Raw genomic sequence first — 18,086 nt, 5'->3', positions numbered from 1 at the left:
GAGTTATGCTATAAATGAGGTGCACTGTTAAAAGACAAAAATAAAAACGGACTAAAATAACACGAAGCACGATATTAGGTAAAGGCAAAGTTAGTACGTGTATTATAAACATTCAACATAAGTCGTCACTCAATCGGTACTAACTACAAAAGTGTTTGTTTGAAAAAGTTATTAACATTAAATATCTTCAAGTCTACAGTACAACAGTTTTCCTTGCAACAGATAACCACCTTAGTTGATAACGCCTGGTCTAGCACGTAAGCAGTGGAATCTGAAAAAAAGCAGCTAGGCTGATTATAGTTATACGAGTACGTCAAAAACACCAACACTTTGTGTATTGATTTAACATGAGATAAAGTAACGTTGGGCCGAATGTTGTACACGTCAGACTGGTTGCCACTTTACGTGGGAATAATAAAAGTAACTTTAATTTAGCTCAGCGAAGATCCAGCTAACATACCTAACTATAAATTCCTTGCTACAGCTGTAAGGTACCAGAATAGTATAACGTAGTACTTCTAGTTTACCGTTTATCTTAGAATTCGTTATTGCGCTGGATTTGGGTAATCGAGACTGACTCAGTTTTTGTGTATTAGACTTGTACTACATAGCCCCTTACTGCAGTTAAATTTACCACCGTATTCCCTGCATCAGGTATACTTGTGGCGCCTTCGACCATCGTCAAGGCACACACAGGCGGTCAACGCAAGCAGCAGCTGAAGCCACGCGAGGTCTTCGCGCTGTCCACGCCGAGCGGCGCTGCCGCCGCCTTCTCTAGCCACCAAGCAGCTACCTAGTGTGGCGCGAGTCCAGTCCGAGCTCGACCCTCGCATGAGCCGCATTCGCGCACGCTCACGCTCGCAGCCTCCGCTGCCGTCACAGCTCCCGACACTTCGCCGTACCATTTCACCTGTTATTATTTGTATGCTAATAAAGCGCCATTTATACCATACACGTGAGTGAGCATCATTAAGCGCCTTCCCTCGCCTTCAACTTCCTCGAGCGCCGGGACACGCTCAGCTGATCCCAACAGTGGTGACCCCGCCTGATCCCAACAGTGGTGACCCCGCCTGAAAAAGTTTCGAGGTGAGCTAAACAATCGCGTTTTTTTTCTTCGCCATCTTTTCTTTTTTCGGCGAGCAAGGCGACTCATCTCGCTCACGCCTTGCAGTGCGCGTGCTTTGTCCGGCCCGCCGCCATTTTTAAGCAAAAGCCCGCGCGCTCGCTCGCGTTCGTGGAACACGGCCATCGTCAACTCGGGCGACGCTACGAGCCACGCGCTAACGTGCCCGCACTCTCTCTCTCGCTCTCGTGGACCGTTTTAAAAAAAAAAGACAAGGACAAAGACAGAGTGAGAGGTTGTGTGACAGTGCTGTGCAGTGCAGTTTTTTTTTTACACTCGTCTCGCCGTCGGCACTTGCCATGGTCAACAACGACAATGGTGTAATTCCCCCCGGCGACAATCCTGCTGGAGGTGCGAGCCCCACGGGTGACGACACTAACCCCGTGATGTCGGTCGCACCTCTTTGCCTCCCGCCTTCCTGGAAGGCCAACCCGACCGTGTGGTTTATCCGGATCGAGGCGGCCTTCAACAACCACAGGATCCGCGCGGACTCAAGCAAATTCGACTACGTCGTCGCTGCCTTGGATGACGCCACGGTGCAGGAAATCGCCGACTTCCTCATGGCACCCCCAGCTGAGGGCAAGTACGATTTCCTTAAGGCTGAAATTCTGAAGCGCATGACAGACACGGCCGATCGGCGTCTCCGCAAGCTGCTCACGCAGCTTGAGCTAGGCGACCAGAAGCCGTCACAGCTTCTGCGTCGCATGAAAGCTCTCGCGGGCACCGCGGTCACCGACGATGCCATCAGGATCCGGTGGTTCGACCTCCTACCGCCGTCCGTGGCACGCTCCCTCCGGGTCGTCAAATCAACCCCGATGGAGGACCTGGCGTCTATGGCCGACGAGCTGATCGAGGACTACCCGCACGTCGCCGCGGTTCACCCTCAAGCGACCAAGCTTCAGACGGCTGGTCAGTCTTCTGCGCCGACCGTGGAGTCCCTGGCCAAGGAGATGGCGTCGCTGCGTCAGTCCATCGCGCAGCTCCTCAACATCGCTAAGCGACAACCGGAAGGCCAGCAACGTGGCCGTTCAACCACGCAGTCGCAAGGCGGCCCCCGAAGCAGGTCAAACACGCCAAACCGAGACCCCAACGACCCGTGGTGCTGGTACCATCGCACCCTGGGGAACAACGCTCGCAAATGCAGGCCACCCTGCAACTTCACCCCGTCGAACCAGGGAAACGAGTAGTGCCGCCTTCGTATCAGGCGGCGGAAGTCGGCGCTACTCCCCCTGCAGAAAATCGCCTCCATGTGTCCGACAAAACTTCAACAATAAGGTCTCTCGTCGACTTCGGATCAGTCGTTTCTCTGCTCCCAGCTTCCCTGTTCAAGAAGCCACCAGCTCGCGACTCTCTTACGCTCACCGCTGCTAATGCCTCGGCGATCTCCACGTATGGCACACACCGTGCCGAGGTCAACCTAGGCCTGCGCCGAGCCTTCGTCTGGTCCTTCATCATCGCCGACGTCCAGACGGCCATTCTGGGAGCGGACTTCCTCACGCACTTCAGCCTGCTGATCGACCTCAAAGAAAAGCAGCTCCTCGACGCCACGACCGGGCTTTCCACCAAGGGTTTTGTGGCCCTCACAACCGGCCACAGCGTCTCGGTCGTCCAGCAGGTCGAGATTCCGACAGGACTCCTCTGTCAACGCTACCAAGACCTCGTGCGGGAGTTCAACGACCTAACGCTGGTTGACGGATCGGCAGCAGACCTGCCCGATCTCCCAGTGCTTCACCGCATTCACACGAACGGCCCCCCGGTCTTCGAGCGCCCTCGGAGACTCATCGGCCCTCGTCTCGACGCCGCCAAGGACGAGTTCAGCCGTCTTATGGCCCAGGGCATCATCCGGCCCTCTTCCAGCCAGTGGGAAAGCCCAATCTACCTGGTTCCGAAGCCCGACGGTTCCTGGCGCGTCACCGGCGATTACAGGTGACTGAACAGCTGCACGACGCCCGACCGCTACCCAATCCCGTTCGTCGAGGACCTTCTCCAGGAGCTGCAAAGATCGGTATTCTCGGTAATTGACTTAAAAAAAGCCTTTTACCAGATCCCTATCGCCGAAGAAGACATCCCGAAGACCGCAGTGACGACTCCCTTTGGACTCTTCGAGTTCACTCGATCTTCTCTTGGTCAACGCGACGCCGCCCAGTCTCTCCAGAGGACGATGGACCATCTTCTCCGGGACCTGCCCTTTGCTAGGGCCTACCTAGACGATATCATCGTTGCCTCCGAGGACAACGAGTCGCACCAGGTGCACCTCCGTCGCCTCTTCGAGTCCCTGCGCTCCGCTGGGCTCCGCATCAACCCAGACAAGTGTGTCTTGGGGCAGACCGAGGTCACCTATCTCGGCTGGACGGTATCCAGCCATGGCTTCAAACCTCCGCCACTCAAGGTCGAGGCCATCAAAGAGTTTCCGCGCCCGCGGACCTCCACCGAGCTGCGTCGGTACATGGGACTCTTCAACTATTACCGCCGCTGTGTCCCTGGGGCAGCCAACATCTTAGCGCCACTCAACGACCTTCTCCAGGGCCTGCCGCCCAGGAAAAAGAAGGTTGAGTTGACCTGGACGCTGAATGCAGAAGCTGCGTTTGCTCGCAGTAAGCAAGCCATCGCTGATGCAACGACAACGACGTTCCGTCTTATCTCCCACGGGCTCTTCGACGCACAGCATTCGAGCTTCTCCATGGTCTCGCTCACCCGAGCGTAAAGGCCACGACCCGTCTTGTCGCTTCCAAGTATGTCTGGCCAGGCATGCGTAAGGAAGTTAGCCGTTGGGCGCGCACATGCGAGCCCTGCCAGCGGTCCAAGATCCACCGGCACAACAGGTCCGCCCTAGGCTCCTTTGAGGTCCCCGAGGAGCGCTTCCAGCATCTCTTCATCGACAACATCAAGCTGCCTCCGTGTCAGGGTTATACCTACTGCCTGACCATCATCGACCGGTTCACCCGATGGCCAGAAGCCATCCCCCTGCCCGACCAACAGGCATCAACCATCGCCAAGGCTCTCGTAGACAGGTGGGTTAGCCTCTACGGCACGCCACTCACGATAACAACGGACCAGGGCGCCCAGTTCGAGTCCGCCCTGTTCTCGGAGCTCACAAAGCTCCTCGGCGCCAAAAGGGTGCACACCACGCCATACCACCCGCAGTCCAACGGCATGGTGGAACGGACCCACCGCACCATCAAGGCCGCCCTGATATGCGACCCCGGGACCCCATGGCCTGACCGACTACCGTTGGTCCTTCTAGGGCTCCGAACCGCCTACAAGGAGGACCTGCAAGCCTCTCCGGCTGAGATGCTCTACGGCACTACGCTCAGAGTGCCCGGGGACTTCTTCGCTACGGAGAGCCAGCCCGTCGCAAGCCCTGCCACCTTCGTAGAAGGTCTCCGCCGACTCGCCCAGTCCATCAAGGCTGCGCCGGCTTCGAGACACGCAGCTGAGAACACCCCGTTCTTCTTCAAGGACTTGCGGACGTGCTCCCACGTTTTTAAGAGGGTTGACGCCATCCGCAATCCCCTCCAGCCTCCGTACACGGGCCCTCACCGGGTCATTCGCCGGGTCGATGACAAGACCTACGTCATCAATGTCAACGGCTCTCATCGCACGGTCTCCACGGACGCCCTAAAGCCGGCCTACGTCGAGGCCACTGACTCTTCCTCCTTAGGGAGCCAGCCGACCAACCCTCCCAACGCGCCTCCTGCGGACTCCTCGCCGGCACCAAAGCCCCCCGCGGCGACTCCTGGGACAGCCCCCAAAGACGCCCCCTCTAAGAAGCAGGTATCCTTTAGCCCGTTACCCACGGACCTCTCTGGGGAGGAAGTGGTTGTGGCGCCTTCGACCATCGTCAAGGCACACACAGGCGGTCGACGCAAGCAGCAGCTGAAGCCACGCGAGGTCTTCGCGCTGTCCACGCCGAGCGGCGCTGCCGCCACCTTCTCTAGACACCAAGCAGCTACCTCGTGTGGCGCGAGTCTAGTCCGAGCTCGACCCTCGCATGAGCCGCATTCGCGCACGCTCACGCTCGCAGCCTCCGCTGCCGTCACAGCTCTCGACACTTCGCCGTACCATTTCACCTGTTATTATTTGTATGCTAATAAAGCGCCATTTATACCATACACGTGAGTGAGCATCATTAAGCGCCTTCCCTCGCCTTCAACTTCCTCGAGCGCCGGGACACGCTCAGCTGATCCCAACATACCTCAGTATCTTGCGATAAAAGCTTATGATATGTAATATGGTACGCACTTGTGTTTTTAAGCTCAAAATCCTTTACCCAACATGCCATACGTATATCACAGTTGCAGCACCAAGTTACAACTTTTGTATTAAAATCTATAGACAATTTGTCACTTATTTGTTGCTTATTTGTTATGCAAATACAAAATGTATTGCTATTTGCTGAGCTAAAATACACCAAGTTTCGATAGCTTGATAACAAGCAGCAGCACATATGACGTATGTTAACTAAAGACCGGGCTAGAGTTAACCTGCAAGCAAGAAAATTAATTCAATAACATAACTCAAGTCTACCTCTTTTGTCCCAGATCATTTCTGCCTTCTTTCAGAATAATAGCTTCCTATCATAGTGATCCCTATATTTAAAATGAAGGTAGAACTTTAAAATAGATAGACTCAGGGAAGTAACTCCATTACACATCAAACTACGATAAAGCTGAGACATTGAAAACCGTCTGCAGCAGAATCTTGGCTTTTCGTGACATTAGCAGATTATGAAACGGGACAATGCAATAGTCTCGTCCTATTTATCTAAATACGAATATATTTTGCACTCGAGCAGTTTGACTTCGTCTGTCTCGGTTACCTAAATCCAGCGCAATAACGAATTCCAAGATAAACGGTAAACTAGAAGTACTACGTTATACTATTCTGGTACCTTACAGTCGTAGCAAGGAATTTTAAGTTAGGTATGTTGGCTGAATCTTCGCTAAGCTAAATTAAAGTTGGATTCCATGTTTCTGTGGGTCTGGAAATGTTTGTAAAAAATATTGCTATTTTTGGGATAATGTAAAAGATTTTATTTTTTAAGGACATTAATGATTTGCCTAAGGTATACATTTTCATTTTCTTTAATAAATCAGGTTCATTTATTTTGAGGATAACGTGGCACGCTTCTCTGCAGCCGTCTGAAAAGGTTGAGAGTGGACTGTTTGACCCGTTGTAGATAAGTGTCATTTCGATTGTATCTTTTAGAGATTTACTATTAAATTATACTATTTATGTTATACAACCTGTTTAAAGTTCTAAAACGGGTTCTGGATGTAGGTTTTTTATAAAAATTTCAGTGATCATAGTGTGTAAAATTGTTGGAGTTGTGATTCTTAAGGTGTTTCGATAATGTCTTTTATTCAGGGTTTTGTACAAGTAGTTAAGGTGTTACTGTTGGAATTTCAGATGATTTAGTTGCTGTATTGTCTTGTGGAAATCAAGACTCGTAATTTGTTCTATTAGCGTTCGTTAATTGTGATGCTCTCGTGTATCGGTTAAATGGGATGTTAAGACTTAATTTTGAAAAATCTTACGTTTCTTCTACCTCGTTACTTATTTCTTGGTTAACGTTGGCAATGGCTTAATTCTGATAAATAGCAGCTATTATTTTAAAAGAATTTCTGTTCTAAGTTAATTAGTTTTTTCAGATCTTAAGCATTAAATAGTCTTAAAAAACACTTGTAACGACTTTTGTATCTATTAGTTCCGATAAGGATGCAGCTAGTTTTTAGATTTTTGAAGTGTTCATGAGGCTTATGGTGTCGGGCGAGTTTTTTGGCTTATTTGTAAAAAAGTCAAACATTCTAATAAAGTTGTTTATTTTTTGCTGTCAAAGAAGGTTCAATTCTGCTAATGTGAGTCAGTACCATTGTCAGTTAGTCATTAATGCGGTTGTTCATTGTTAAAATGGGCACAAGCCTATGAAAACCCTCAATCGTCGTAGGTAGGACTGAAAGTCACTTAGAGAGTGGAGGTAAATTTGATTATCATATTCCTGGAAAAAAGGTGTAGCTGCAGGCCTAGGACAGATATTGAATTTGGTAAAAAGGGAGTTAAGGAGTGGGAATTGTTGATGAGCAGGTAACCGATTGATTGGCCACTAGCATTAATCCGTAGGTGCAGCCATCAAACAAGGAATGCTATATGGTATTTGTTACTGACAGTGGATAGACGTCCCTAGACGTGATAATCTTGTAAGTTCTATCATTAGTTTGAAATTTTGGAATTCATCTTACAAAGTTGGCCTTTTTATTAGTTAAATAGCTTGGTCTGTATAAAAAATTCCATACTAGCCATGCTATGCTGCAGTAATATTAAAAAGTATTTTGTTAACTCTAAGTTTTGTTATTATATTATTTTATATCTATGATATGGCCCACTCTTTATACAATGTTCAAAGTATTTTCTCTCATTCGTATTTAAGAATACAACTTTTTCACAACCCTTCAGTATATTTAAAGTCACCTTATAATGTATAACAACGTAGGACCAGTTGCTTCTTATTTTTTATTCATTAATTCTTAAGATTTTTAATTTTGTAAACAATGGAAACATTTAAATTTAGTATTTTTAATTTTCATTTATATATTTATTTAATATATATAAATATTATTACTTCGTCGCATACAAAGAAATATTCCTATAAGCATGAGAGTGTAAAAGAACCATAAAATCTGCAAATTTATAGATTAAACCCATGGTATGGAAGAAATCTCGAATGTTATTAAGAAAGTTAGTAGTAATATTATCCTATAAAAACTATCTTTAATAAAAGTTAGAAGGCAAATAAGTGTAATGTTATGGTCAAATATAAATTAACTTATTTTTTTTAAATACAGAGAAATGAGAAAGTCACTTATTCGATTTCTTTTTTATTTTAACGTTAACATCTTTTACAACGAATGTACATAAGACCTATTCATTTTATAATTTAAATTAATTTTTGATACCAATCACCAACATTAAAGAGTAGTAAAATCCGTAGGTACTATATAACTTCAAAGTATTCTACAACTTTTGAATAATAATAGAAAATCAAGCTTTACTATAAATACAAATAAAAAAAAAAAAAATTACTGACTTTTCTATTTTCCACAGTTTTTTATCTTATCATTGGTTGATCTGCGATTAATAAGTTATGTGAATAAAAAACCTTGCCTTACGTAAATGTCTGTGGTATCCTTATTTTAAGGTAATTTGTGTTAATGTTGAAATTGAAATATTCGTTTTTTTTTTTAAATGTGCTTATATATCTAATTTACATGATACCTACAAATGTTGCCTTTCAATGCTAGTACTTGGTATCAAAAATTATTAAAAAAAAACACTTTATATTTCCCGGTGATCCACGGGTACCAATACTATGGCGAGAATGGCATTCGCACAAAAAGAAACACTTGATAGAAAGGAAATATCTTTAAAAATTTGATAACTTGCCACTTACTTTTATTTAAAAGGGAAAACTTGCTACAGGCGTTGCACCAGCGTAGACAGAAACCACGCTCGAAGGTGATCAAGTGGCAGTAGAGGCGGACTCTGGTTACCAGTTGATCGTTCGAGAGTGACAACGAAATTCGACTGTCTCCTCGCTTCGTAGTAGACTTGGTTGTAGCAGAGGTGGACTCTCACTACTCAGTCTACTTCGAAGGGTATCGTCGAATGTCGCGTGCCGAACTGAACTGATTGTTCTCTGGGCCTACGGGCCTTTTTGATGCGAGAAGCGGACCTTGGTCACGCGCTGGCTCGAAAAACGTAGGAAAACTTTCTGGGGAAAATTTTAAAAAAAAGACAATAGCCAAAAATCTAATTGGCTTGAACTGCTCTAGTTGAGCCACTCAGAAATTGGCACATCCCTCATCCGGCTTGTTCTCCTCTGTGCGTCAAAAGACGGGAAGGTGATTCACTTACTTGTGCCCTTCCTTTCCCTTTTACATCAAAAGTAACAAGATTTTATCATAACTTAATATTCATGTTAAGATGTGGTATTAATAAGTATTTACAGATAGTAACCATTGTTCACCCATTCAATTGAGCCCAATGCAAAAAGAGCGGTGAAAATCGCTTAATATTCAGGTTTGACTGAACAAATGTATTTCGTGGTATTAATAATAGTCTTAGTAGTAGTTAATTTCAGATAATAATAACTATAATAATTGCTAGATTTTCTACTGTATACATTAGCATTGATTGGACTAATAAATAATCATGAATGATTAATTAAAATCAGTGGCTTCTTTGGTTAAAACACGTTCATCTATAGAAACAGTAGTGGGGGCTCGTCGCGAACTATTATATTGTAAACTCACTTAGATTTACCAATAGTTTTCATTCATTGTTAGTTGTGAATAAGATTCGAAATGTTAGTAGCAGTTAGTCAACTATGATTTTTTCTGCTTGTCGTAGGAGAGAAAGTCGGCTCGGGATGCCCTGGGGAATCAGAAATTGCATTGGAGCAAGAGTGCGGACTCTCTCTCGACATCTCTGTGTCAGGAAAAGGGGGAAGTGCCCTTATTTTCCCGTTTTCCTTTACATTTGAAACAGTGACAATTTCTAATAAGATTACAATTTGGGCTATTGCAGTATGTTTATGAAATTGTTAACGTGATACAAAAGGGTTGTACAGTAAACTATAAGCCTGCGAACATGAATGGTAAAAATTGGATAATTCTTTGAAAGTCAATAAGATCGCTTTCGTAAGTTTACGTAATATTGTTGGTGGCTAATAGTGTACAGGTATAATGGTGTGGCGTATGCAGGTTGTATTAGCCATATGTAATAATTCTAGCATTTGATAATATTCCCGCTTAGTCTATGGGTCTTAACTCTAAGTCATTCTAGTTTTTAACATTAAACTTGATCTACATATACTAATATCTAATATTAAACCTCAGCGCAACTGTTCTCCGTTAACCTTTTGCATCTGTCAGTTCTTTAAAGTTATTTTAATATTTTACGCTTTGAAAAGTATTTCATTTGATTTCTTTTTCAGTCAGCATGGGCCAGCGCGTATGTATGTGAGTCATGCATAGTCGTAGTACCTTAGCTACGAGCAATCTTGTAGGTTATTCACCTCTTCGCAGATGCACGTTGGCCCCTGCGTTTAGTGTTATAAAATCGGCACGGAAAGTTTTGAAGAAAGGGGAAAAAAAATTAATGTGGATATACCGATGTTACGCGAAAATGAAAAATAAGCTACGAACCACACAATAAGCACAAGAAACTTAAAACCCATAGTCGGCAGCGCTCGTAGCAGAGTGGGTAAGGTGCTCGACTCGTATTCAGCAGGTCGAGAGTTCAAATCTCTTTATAAGAAAGTGTTTTTTTTTTTTTTTTTTTTTTTTTTAAGAACTGTAAAAGAAAAAATCTAAAGTTAAATAGAAAATATTGCGGGAAAATATAATTCAAATTCGTTTAAAAATTAATTGCTTGGGAGTGTGAAAGGGAATGGTGGGTAAAGGTGTGCAAGAGAGTAGCGCGGCACGGTTGGAAGATATATGGCAGGATGAGGGGAAGTTTGTAGGAAACTGATGGTGAGGGCGACGGGGTAAGGCGGGAAAACTTAGGAGGAAGAGACTTCCGGTAAGCCACTTCCATTTCATCAAATCTGTCGTTTTTAAAATTCCAGCCCTCTAAGTATGCGACTTAAAAAACTTCGTTCTACAAAAAATTTTTAGCTGAGAACTAATCAGAGTTCTCAGCTGCGACTTGATTAAATGGTAAATCTTACTCAGAAAAATATTAAGGAAAAGATGTTTTTGTTGCATTATGTATAGCGTATCTGGCTGTTATTTTCAACTGATTTTAATCCCAGAAAAAAATACTATTAAATAATAGTTAAAAGTTTTGCTAGTTCCAGGTTATGGTAATATATAAGTATTTTAACATATTTTCTTGATTTCAAAAAGTTATAAAGTCACTAATTTTTGTTTTTTGTTTTCGTATTGTTGAATCAATAACTCTTACAACAAATTTACGTACAAAGTTATTGTTTTGTGACTGATAATAATTTTTAATACCAAGTACTAGCATTGAAAGGCAACATTTGTAGGTATCATGTAAATTAGAAATATAAGCACATTTAAAAAAAAAACGAATATTTCAATTTCAACATTAACACAAATTACCTTAAAATAAGGATACCACAGACATTTACGTAAGGCAAGGTTTTTTATTCACATAACTTATTAATCGCAGATCAACCAATGATAAGATAAAAAACTGTGGAAAATAGAAAAGTCAGTAATTTTTTTTTTTTTTATTTGTATTTATAGTAAAGCTTGATATTCTATTATTATTCAAAAGTTGTAGAATACTTTGAAGTTATATAGTACCTACGGATTTTACTACTCTTTAATGTTGGTGATTGGTATCAAAAATTAATTTAAATTATAAAATAAATAGGTCTTATGTACATCCGTTGTAAAAGATGTTAACGTCAAAATAAAAAAGAAATCGAATAAGTGACTTTCTCATTTCTCTGTATTTAAAAAAAATAAGTTAATTTATATTTGACCATAACATTACACTTATTTGCCTTCTAACTTTTATTAAAGATAGTTTTTATAGGATAATATTACTACTAACTTTCTTAATAACATTCGAGATTTCTTCCATACCATGGGTTTAATCTATAAATTTGCAGATTTTATGGTTCTTTTACACTCTCATGCTTATAGGAATATTTCTTTGTATGCGACGAAGTAATAATATTTATACATATTAAATAAATATATAAATGAAAATTAAAAATACTAAATTTAAATGTTTCCATTGTTTACAAAATTAAAAATCTTAAGAATTAATGAATAAAAAATAAGAAGCAACTGGTCCTACGGTGTTATACATTATAAGGTGACTTTAAATATACTGAAGGGTTGTGAAAAAGTTGTATTCTTAAATACGAATGAGAGAAAATACTTTGAACATTGTATAAAGAGTGGGCCATATCATAGATATAAAATAATATAATAACAAAACTTAGAGTTAACAAAATACTTTTTAATATTACTGCAGCATAGCATGGCTAGTATGGAATTTTTTATACAGACCAAGCTATTTAACTAATAAAAAGGCCAACTTTGTAAGATGAATTCCAAAATTTCAAACTAATGATAGAACTTACAAGATTATCACGTCTAGGGACGTCTATCCACTGTCAGTAACAAATACCATATAGCATTCCTTGTTTGATGGCTGCACCTACGGATTAATGCTAGTGGCCAATCAATCGGTTACCTGCTCATCAACAATTCCCACTCCTTAACTCCCTTTTTACCAAATTCAATATCTGTCCTAGGCCTGCAGCTACACCTTTTTTCCAGGAATATGATAATCAAATTTACCTCCACTCTCTAAGTGACTTTCAGTCCTACCTACGACGATTGAGGGTTTTCATAGGCTTGTGCCCATTTTAACAATGAACAACCGCATTAATGACTAACTGACAATGGTACTGACTCACATTAGCAGAATTGAACCTTCTTTGACAGCAAAAAATAAACAACTTTATTAGAATGTTTGACTTTTTTACAAATAAGCCAAAAAACTCGCCCGACACCATAAGCCTCATGAACACTTCAAAAATCTAAAAACTAGCTGCATCCTTATCGGAACTAATAGATACAAAAGTCGTTACAAGTGTTTTTTAAGACTATTTAATGCTTAAGATCTGAAAAAACTAATTAACTTAGAACAGAAATTCTTTTAAAATAATAGCTGCTATTTATCAGAATTAAGCCATTGCCAACGTTAACCAAGAAATAAGTAACGAGGTAGAAGAAACGTAAGATTTTTCAAAATTAAGTCTTAACATCCCATTTAACCGATACACGAGAGCATCACAATTAACGAACGCTAATAGAACAAATTACGAGTCTTGATTTCCACAAGACAATACAGCAACTAAATCATCTGAAATTCCAACAGTAACACCTTAACTACTTGTACAAAACCCTGAATAAAAGACATTATCGAAACACCTTAAGAATCACAACTCCAACAATTTTACACACTATGATCACTGAAATTTTTATAAAAAACCTACATCCAGAACCCGTTTTAGAACTTTAAACAGGTTGTATAACATAAATAGTATAATTTAATAGTAAATCTCTAAAAGATACAATCGAAATGACACTTATCTACAACGGGTCAAACAGTCCACTCTCAACCTTTTCAGACGGCTGCAGAGAAGCGTGCCACGTTATCCTCAAAATAAATGAACCTGATTTATTAAAGAAAATGAAAATGTATACCTTAGGCAAATCATTAATGTCCTTAAAAAATAAAATCTTTTACATTATCCCAAAAATAGCAATATTTTTTACAAACATTTCCAGACCCACAGAAACATGGAATCCAACTTTAATTTAGCTTAGCGAAGATTCAGCCAACATACCTAACTTAAAATTCCTTGCTACGACTGTAAGGTACCAGAATAGTATAACGTAGTACTTCTAGTTTACCGTTTATCTTGGAATTCGTTATTGCGCTGGATTTAGGTAACCGAGACAGACGAAGTCAAACTGCTCGAGTGCAAAATATATTCGTATTTAGATAAATAGGACGAGACTATTGCATTGTCCCGTTTCATAATCTGCTAATGTCACGAAAAGCCAAGATTCTGCTGCAGACGGTTTTCAATGTCTCAGCTTTATCGTAGTTTGATGTGTAATGGAGTTACTTCCCTGAGTCTATCTATTTTAAAGTTCTACCTTCATTTTAAATATAGGGATCACTATGATAGGAAGCTATTATTCTGAAAGAAGGCAGAAATGATCTGGGACAAAAGAGGTAGACTTGAGTTATGTTATTGAATTAATTTTCTTGCTTGCAGGTTAACTCTAGCCCGGTCTTTAGTTAACATACGTCATATGTGCTGCTGCTTGTTATCAAGCTATCGAAACTTGGTGTATTTTAGCTCAGCAAATAGCAATACATTTTGTATTTGCATAACAAATAAGCAACAAATAAGTGACAAATTGTCTATAGATTTTAATACAAAAGTTGTAACTTGGTGCTGCAACTGTGATATACGTATGGCATGTTGGGTAAAGGATTTTGAGCTTAAAAACACAAGTGCGTACCATATTACATATCATAAGCTTTTATCGCAAGATACTGAGGTATGTTGGGATCAGCTGAGCGTGTCCCGGCGCTCGAGGAAGTTGAAGGCGAGGGAAGGCGCTTAATGATGCTCACTCACGTGTATGGTATAAATGGCGCTTTATTAGCATACAAATAATAACAGGTGAAATGGTACGGCGAAGTGTCGAGAGCTGTGACGGCAGCGGAGGCTGCGAGCGTGAGCGTGCGCGAATGCGGCTCATGCGAGGGTCGAGCTCGGACTAGACTCGCGCCACACGAGGTAGCTGCTTGGTGTCTAGAGAAGGTGGCGGCAGCGCCGCTCGGCGTGGACAGCGCGAAGACCTCGCGTGGCTTCAGCTGCTGCTTGCGTCGACCGCCTGTGTGTGCCTTGACGATGGTCGAAGGCGCCACAACCACTTCCTCCCCAGAGAGGTCCGTGGGTAACGGGCTAAAGGATACCTGCTTCTTAGAGGGGGCGTCTTTGGGGGCTGTCCCAGGAGTCGCCGCGGGGGGCTTTGGTGCCGGCGAGGAGTCCGCAGGAGGCGCGTTGGGAGGGTTGGTCGGCTGGCTCCCTAAGGAGGAAGAGTCAGTGGCCTCGACGTAGGCCGGCTTTAGGGCGTCCGTGGAGACCGTGCGATGAGAGCCGTTGACATTGATGACGTAGGTCTTGTCATCGACCCGGCGAATGACCCGGTGAGGGCCCGTGTACGGAGGCTGGAGGGGATTGCGGATGGCGTCAACCCTCTTAAAAACGTGGGAGCACGTCCGCAAGTCCTTGAAGAAGAACGGGGTGTTCTCAGCTGCGTGTCTCGAAGCCGGCGCAGCCTTGATGGACTGGGCGAGTCGGCGGAGACCTTCTACGAAGGTGGCAGGGCTTGCGACGGGCTGGCTCTCCGTAGCGAAGAAGTCCCCGGGCACTCTGAGCGTAGTGCCGTAGAGCATCTCAGCCGGAGAGGCTTGCAGGTCCTCCTTGTAGGCGGTTCGGAGCCCTAGAAGGACCAACGGTAGTCGGTCAGGCCATGGGGTCCCGGGGTCGCATATCAGGGCGGCCTTGATGGTGCGGTGGGTCCGTTCCACCATGCCGTTGGACTGCGGGTGGTATGGCGTGGTGTGCACCCTTTTGGCGCCGAGGAGCTTTGTGAGCTCCGAGAACAGGGCGGACTCGAACTGGGCGCCCTGGTCCGTTGTTATCGTGAGTGGCGTGCCGTAGAGGCTAACCCACCTGTCGACGAGAGCCTTGGCGATGGTTGATGCCTGTTGGTCGGGCAGGGGGATGGCTTCTGGCCATCGGGTGAATCGGTCGATGATGGTCAGGCAGTAGGTATAACCCTGACACGGAGGCAGCTTGATGTTGTCGATGAAGAGATGCTGGAAGCGCTCCTCGGGGACCTCAAAGGAGCCTAGGGCGGACCTGTTGTGCCGGTGGATCTTGGACCGCTGGCAGGGCTCGCATGTGCGCGCCCAACGGCTAACTTCCTTACGCATGCCTGGCCAGACATACTTGGAAGCGACAAGACGGGTCGTGGCCTTTACGCTCGGGTGAGCGAGACCATGGAGAAGCTCGAATGCTGTGCGTCGAAGAGCCCGTGGGAGATAAGGCCGGACGACTCCCATGGACGTGTCGCAGAGGACGGAGCAGTCGTCGATCGAGAGGGTCTGCAGGTTGAGACTCGAGGGAGTAGAGACATGTTCGGCTTCCTGGTCCTCGGCCTGAGCTTCGGCGATGATCTTCGCGCTGAGTTGGGCAGGCATGGAGATGGTGGCGACGCGTGAGAGAGCGTCGGCCACCACGTTATCGTCGCCCTTCACGTGAACTAGACTCGTGTTGAACTGGAGTATGAAATCCAGCTGACGGGCTTGCCTGGGCGAGGCCTTGTCCGAGCGCTGCGCCGCTGCGAAGACCAAGGGCTTATGGTCGGTGAAGATCGTGAAGGACCTGCCTTAAAAGATTCGCTGCAGGTTTTTCAGGGCTGCGTAGATGGCTAGAAGCTCTCGAGCGTAGGTGCTGTAGCGTTTCTCGGTGTTGTCGAGCTTTCTAGAAAAGAAAGCAAGGGGAGCCCATGTGCCCTTGGAGTCTTGCTGCTCGAGGACTGCTCCGATTGCCGTGTCGGAAGCGTCCGTGCGAAGGGCCAGCGGAGCGTCGGGTCGCAGGAACGTCGTTGTCGTTGCATCAGCGATGGCTTGCTTACTGCAAGCAAACGCAGCTTCTGCATCCAGCGTCCAGGTCAACTCAACCTTCTTTTTCCTGGGCGGCACACTTGTCTGGGTTGATGCGGAGCCAAGCGGAGCGCAGGGACTCGAAGAGGCGACGGAGGTGCACCTGGTGCGACTCGTTGTCCTCGGAGGCAACGATGATATCGTCTAGGTAGGCCCTAGCAAAGGGCAGGTCCCGGAGAAGATGGTCCATCGTCCTCTGGAGAGACTGGGCGGCGTCGCGTTGACCAAGAGAAGATCGAGTGAACTCGAAGAGTCCAAAGGGAGTCGTCACTGCGGTCTTCGGGATGTCTTCTTCGGCGATAGGGATCTGGTAAAAGGCTTTTTGTATATTGTAATAATTGTATGCATTTTGCATATGTAGCAAACAAAATATGAAGTTAGGCTTCTCCCCATAGCACCTCACTTTTCTATGATTATATGGGTCACTACAGCATTTATTTACAGGCTGTAGTCGATGCTTATAAGTAATTTATTTTTGTTTTCATTGGGGCTGCTGACCGTTAAAGAACCTAATGGTAATATCTTTGGTGATAGTCAGTTTTGAGAATTACTAGCTTGAATAAAATTGAAGATCCAATGTCCAGAGCTACTGCTTTTAGGTGGTACCAAGTTACCTTTTATGTTCTTGGGTGATGAAGTTTTCCGCTTAAGTGAGAACCTCTTGACACCATTTACTAGTTTAACTTGGACTTAAAGAAAAAAATTTTTAAACATAGGCAAATTAGAGCAAGAAAAATAGTAGAGTGTGCTTTTGAAGAAATGACAAGTACCGTGCTGCATTTTAAAAAATGTACAGAAATCTCATTGCCTTTATTACAAGTATTAGCAGAAGCTTGTATTTGCTTGAAAAACTACTAAATCATGTCTAATCAAGGATATTATAAGGTGGTCATGCCAGCTTATGTTCAAAAGATTTTCAAATTTTAGAGATCAGTTACGCAACGGAGTAAAAGAGCAGCACGTAAAACAGCAATAAATACAATAGATGTTTGCTAACTATTTTATTAACACAGTAGCACTGGTATATCAATGGCAGAAAGCTATCAATTGTTATTTTTAATACATTAAGGACAAACAAAATCAAGATGCTACACCGAAATCTTGTCAATATAAAATAAAAAAGTATATTTCGCATGATCTTGCCAACTTGAAGCTTAAGTTGATTAACACCATCGAGCGTCTATTTTTTTAGATACGATAAAATTTCCTTATCAAAGTCACTGACCTTATTTGTTTTAGCATTTATAATAATCATATTCTGAAAGCAGGTAAATTTCAGTTGTAAGGTGAGATAGAGATATCAGAAGAAAAAATGCAAACTGTTTCTCGGCTTTTTAAAATAAAAAAAAGGTATTGGTGGTCTTTCGATGAAGGTTTTGTCTACTCTTTTAAATGACGGAACAGCATTAGCAGAACTTTTTGATATATAACCAACTGGTACTAAAATGAAATACACATCATATTCAGAATGCTTACATGTCAAGTTTTTTGCAAAGTAATATAATGCCTAATATACGGTAGAGAATCTTTGACTTCCTTCATAAACTGCGTATGCTCATAAAATTGACATGGCTATGATAGGTGTTTTCTCCTGAAGAAACTAATCTTAGTGTGTAGGCTGGGGCCTAATTTTAAACTTTCATACATTCATTCCTCA

At 43.6% G+C, this 18,086-nt stretch overlaps 1 protein-coding gene across 1 annotated transcript; it reads left to right on the top strand.

The window, feature by feature from the left end:
* The first annotated feature begins 1,422 nt into the window (after positions 1 to 1,422).
* LOC149375715 (uncharacterized) lies at positions 1,423 to 3,827 on the top strand. Its single transcript, XM_089598049.1, has 3 exons — positions 1,423 to 2,306; positions 2,399 to 2,983; positions 3,062 to 3,827. The coding sequence occupies exons 1-3, from the start codon at positions 1,423 to 1,425 to the stop codon at positions 3,825 to 3,827; spliced, it is 2,235 nt and encodes a 744-aa protein (XP_089454175.1).
* Positions 3,828 to 18,086: the final 14,259 nt, after the last annotated feature.

This window comes from Copidosoma floridanum, unplaced genomic scaffold (genome assembly GCF_036245765.1).
Source record: "Copidosoma floridanum isolate Cflo_tuat_1 unplaced genomic scaffold, Cflo_Japanese_pri ptg000004l, whole genome shotgun sequence".
Lineage (NCBI taxonomy): Eukaryota > Metazoa > Arthropoda > Insecta > Hymenoptera > Encyrtidae > Copidosoma > Copidosoma floridanum.
The sequence above is the reverse complement of the archived record's forward strand: the minus strand, read 5'-3'. Positions and strand labels throughout refer to the sequence as shown.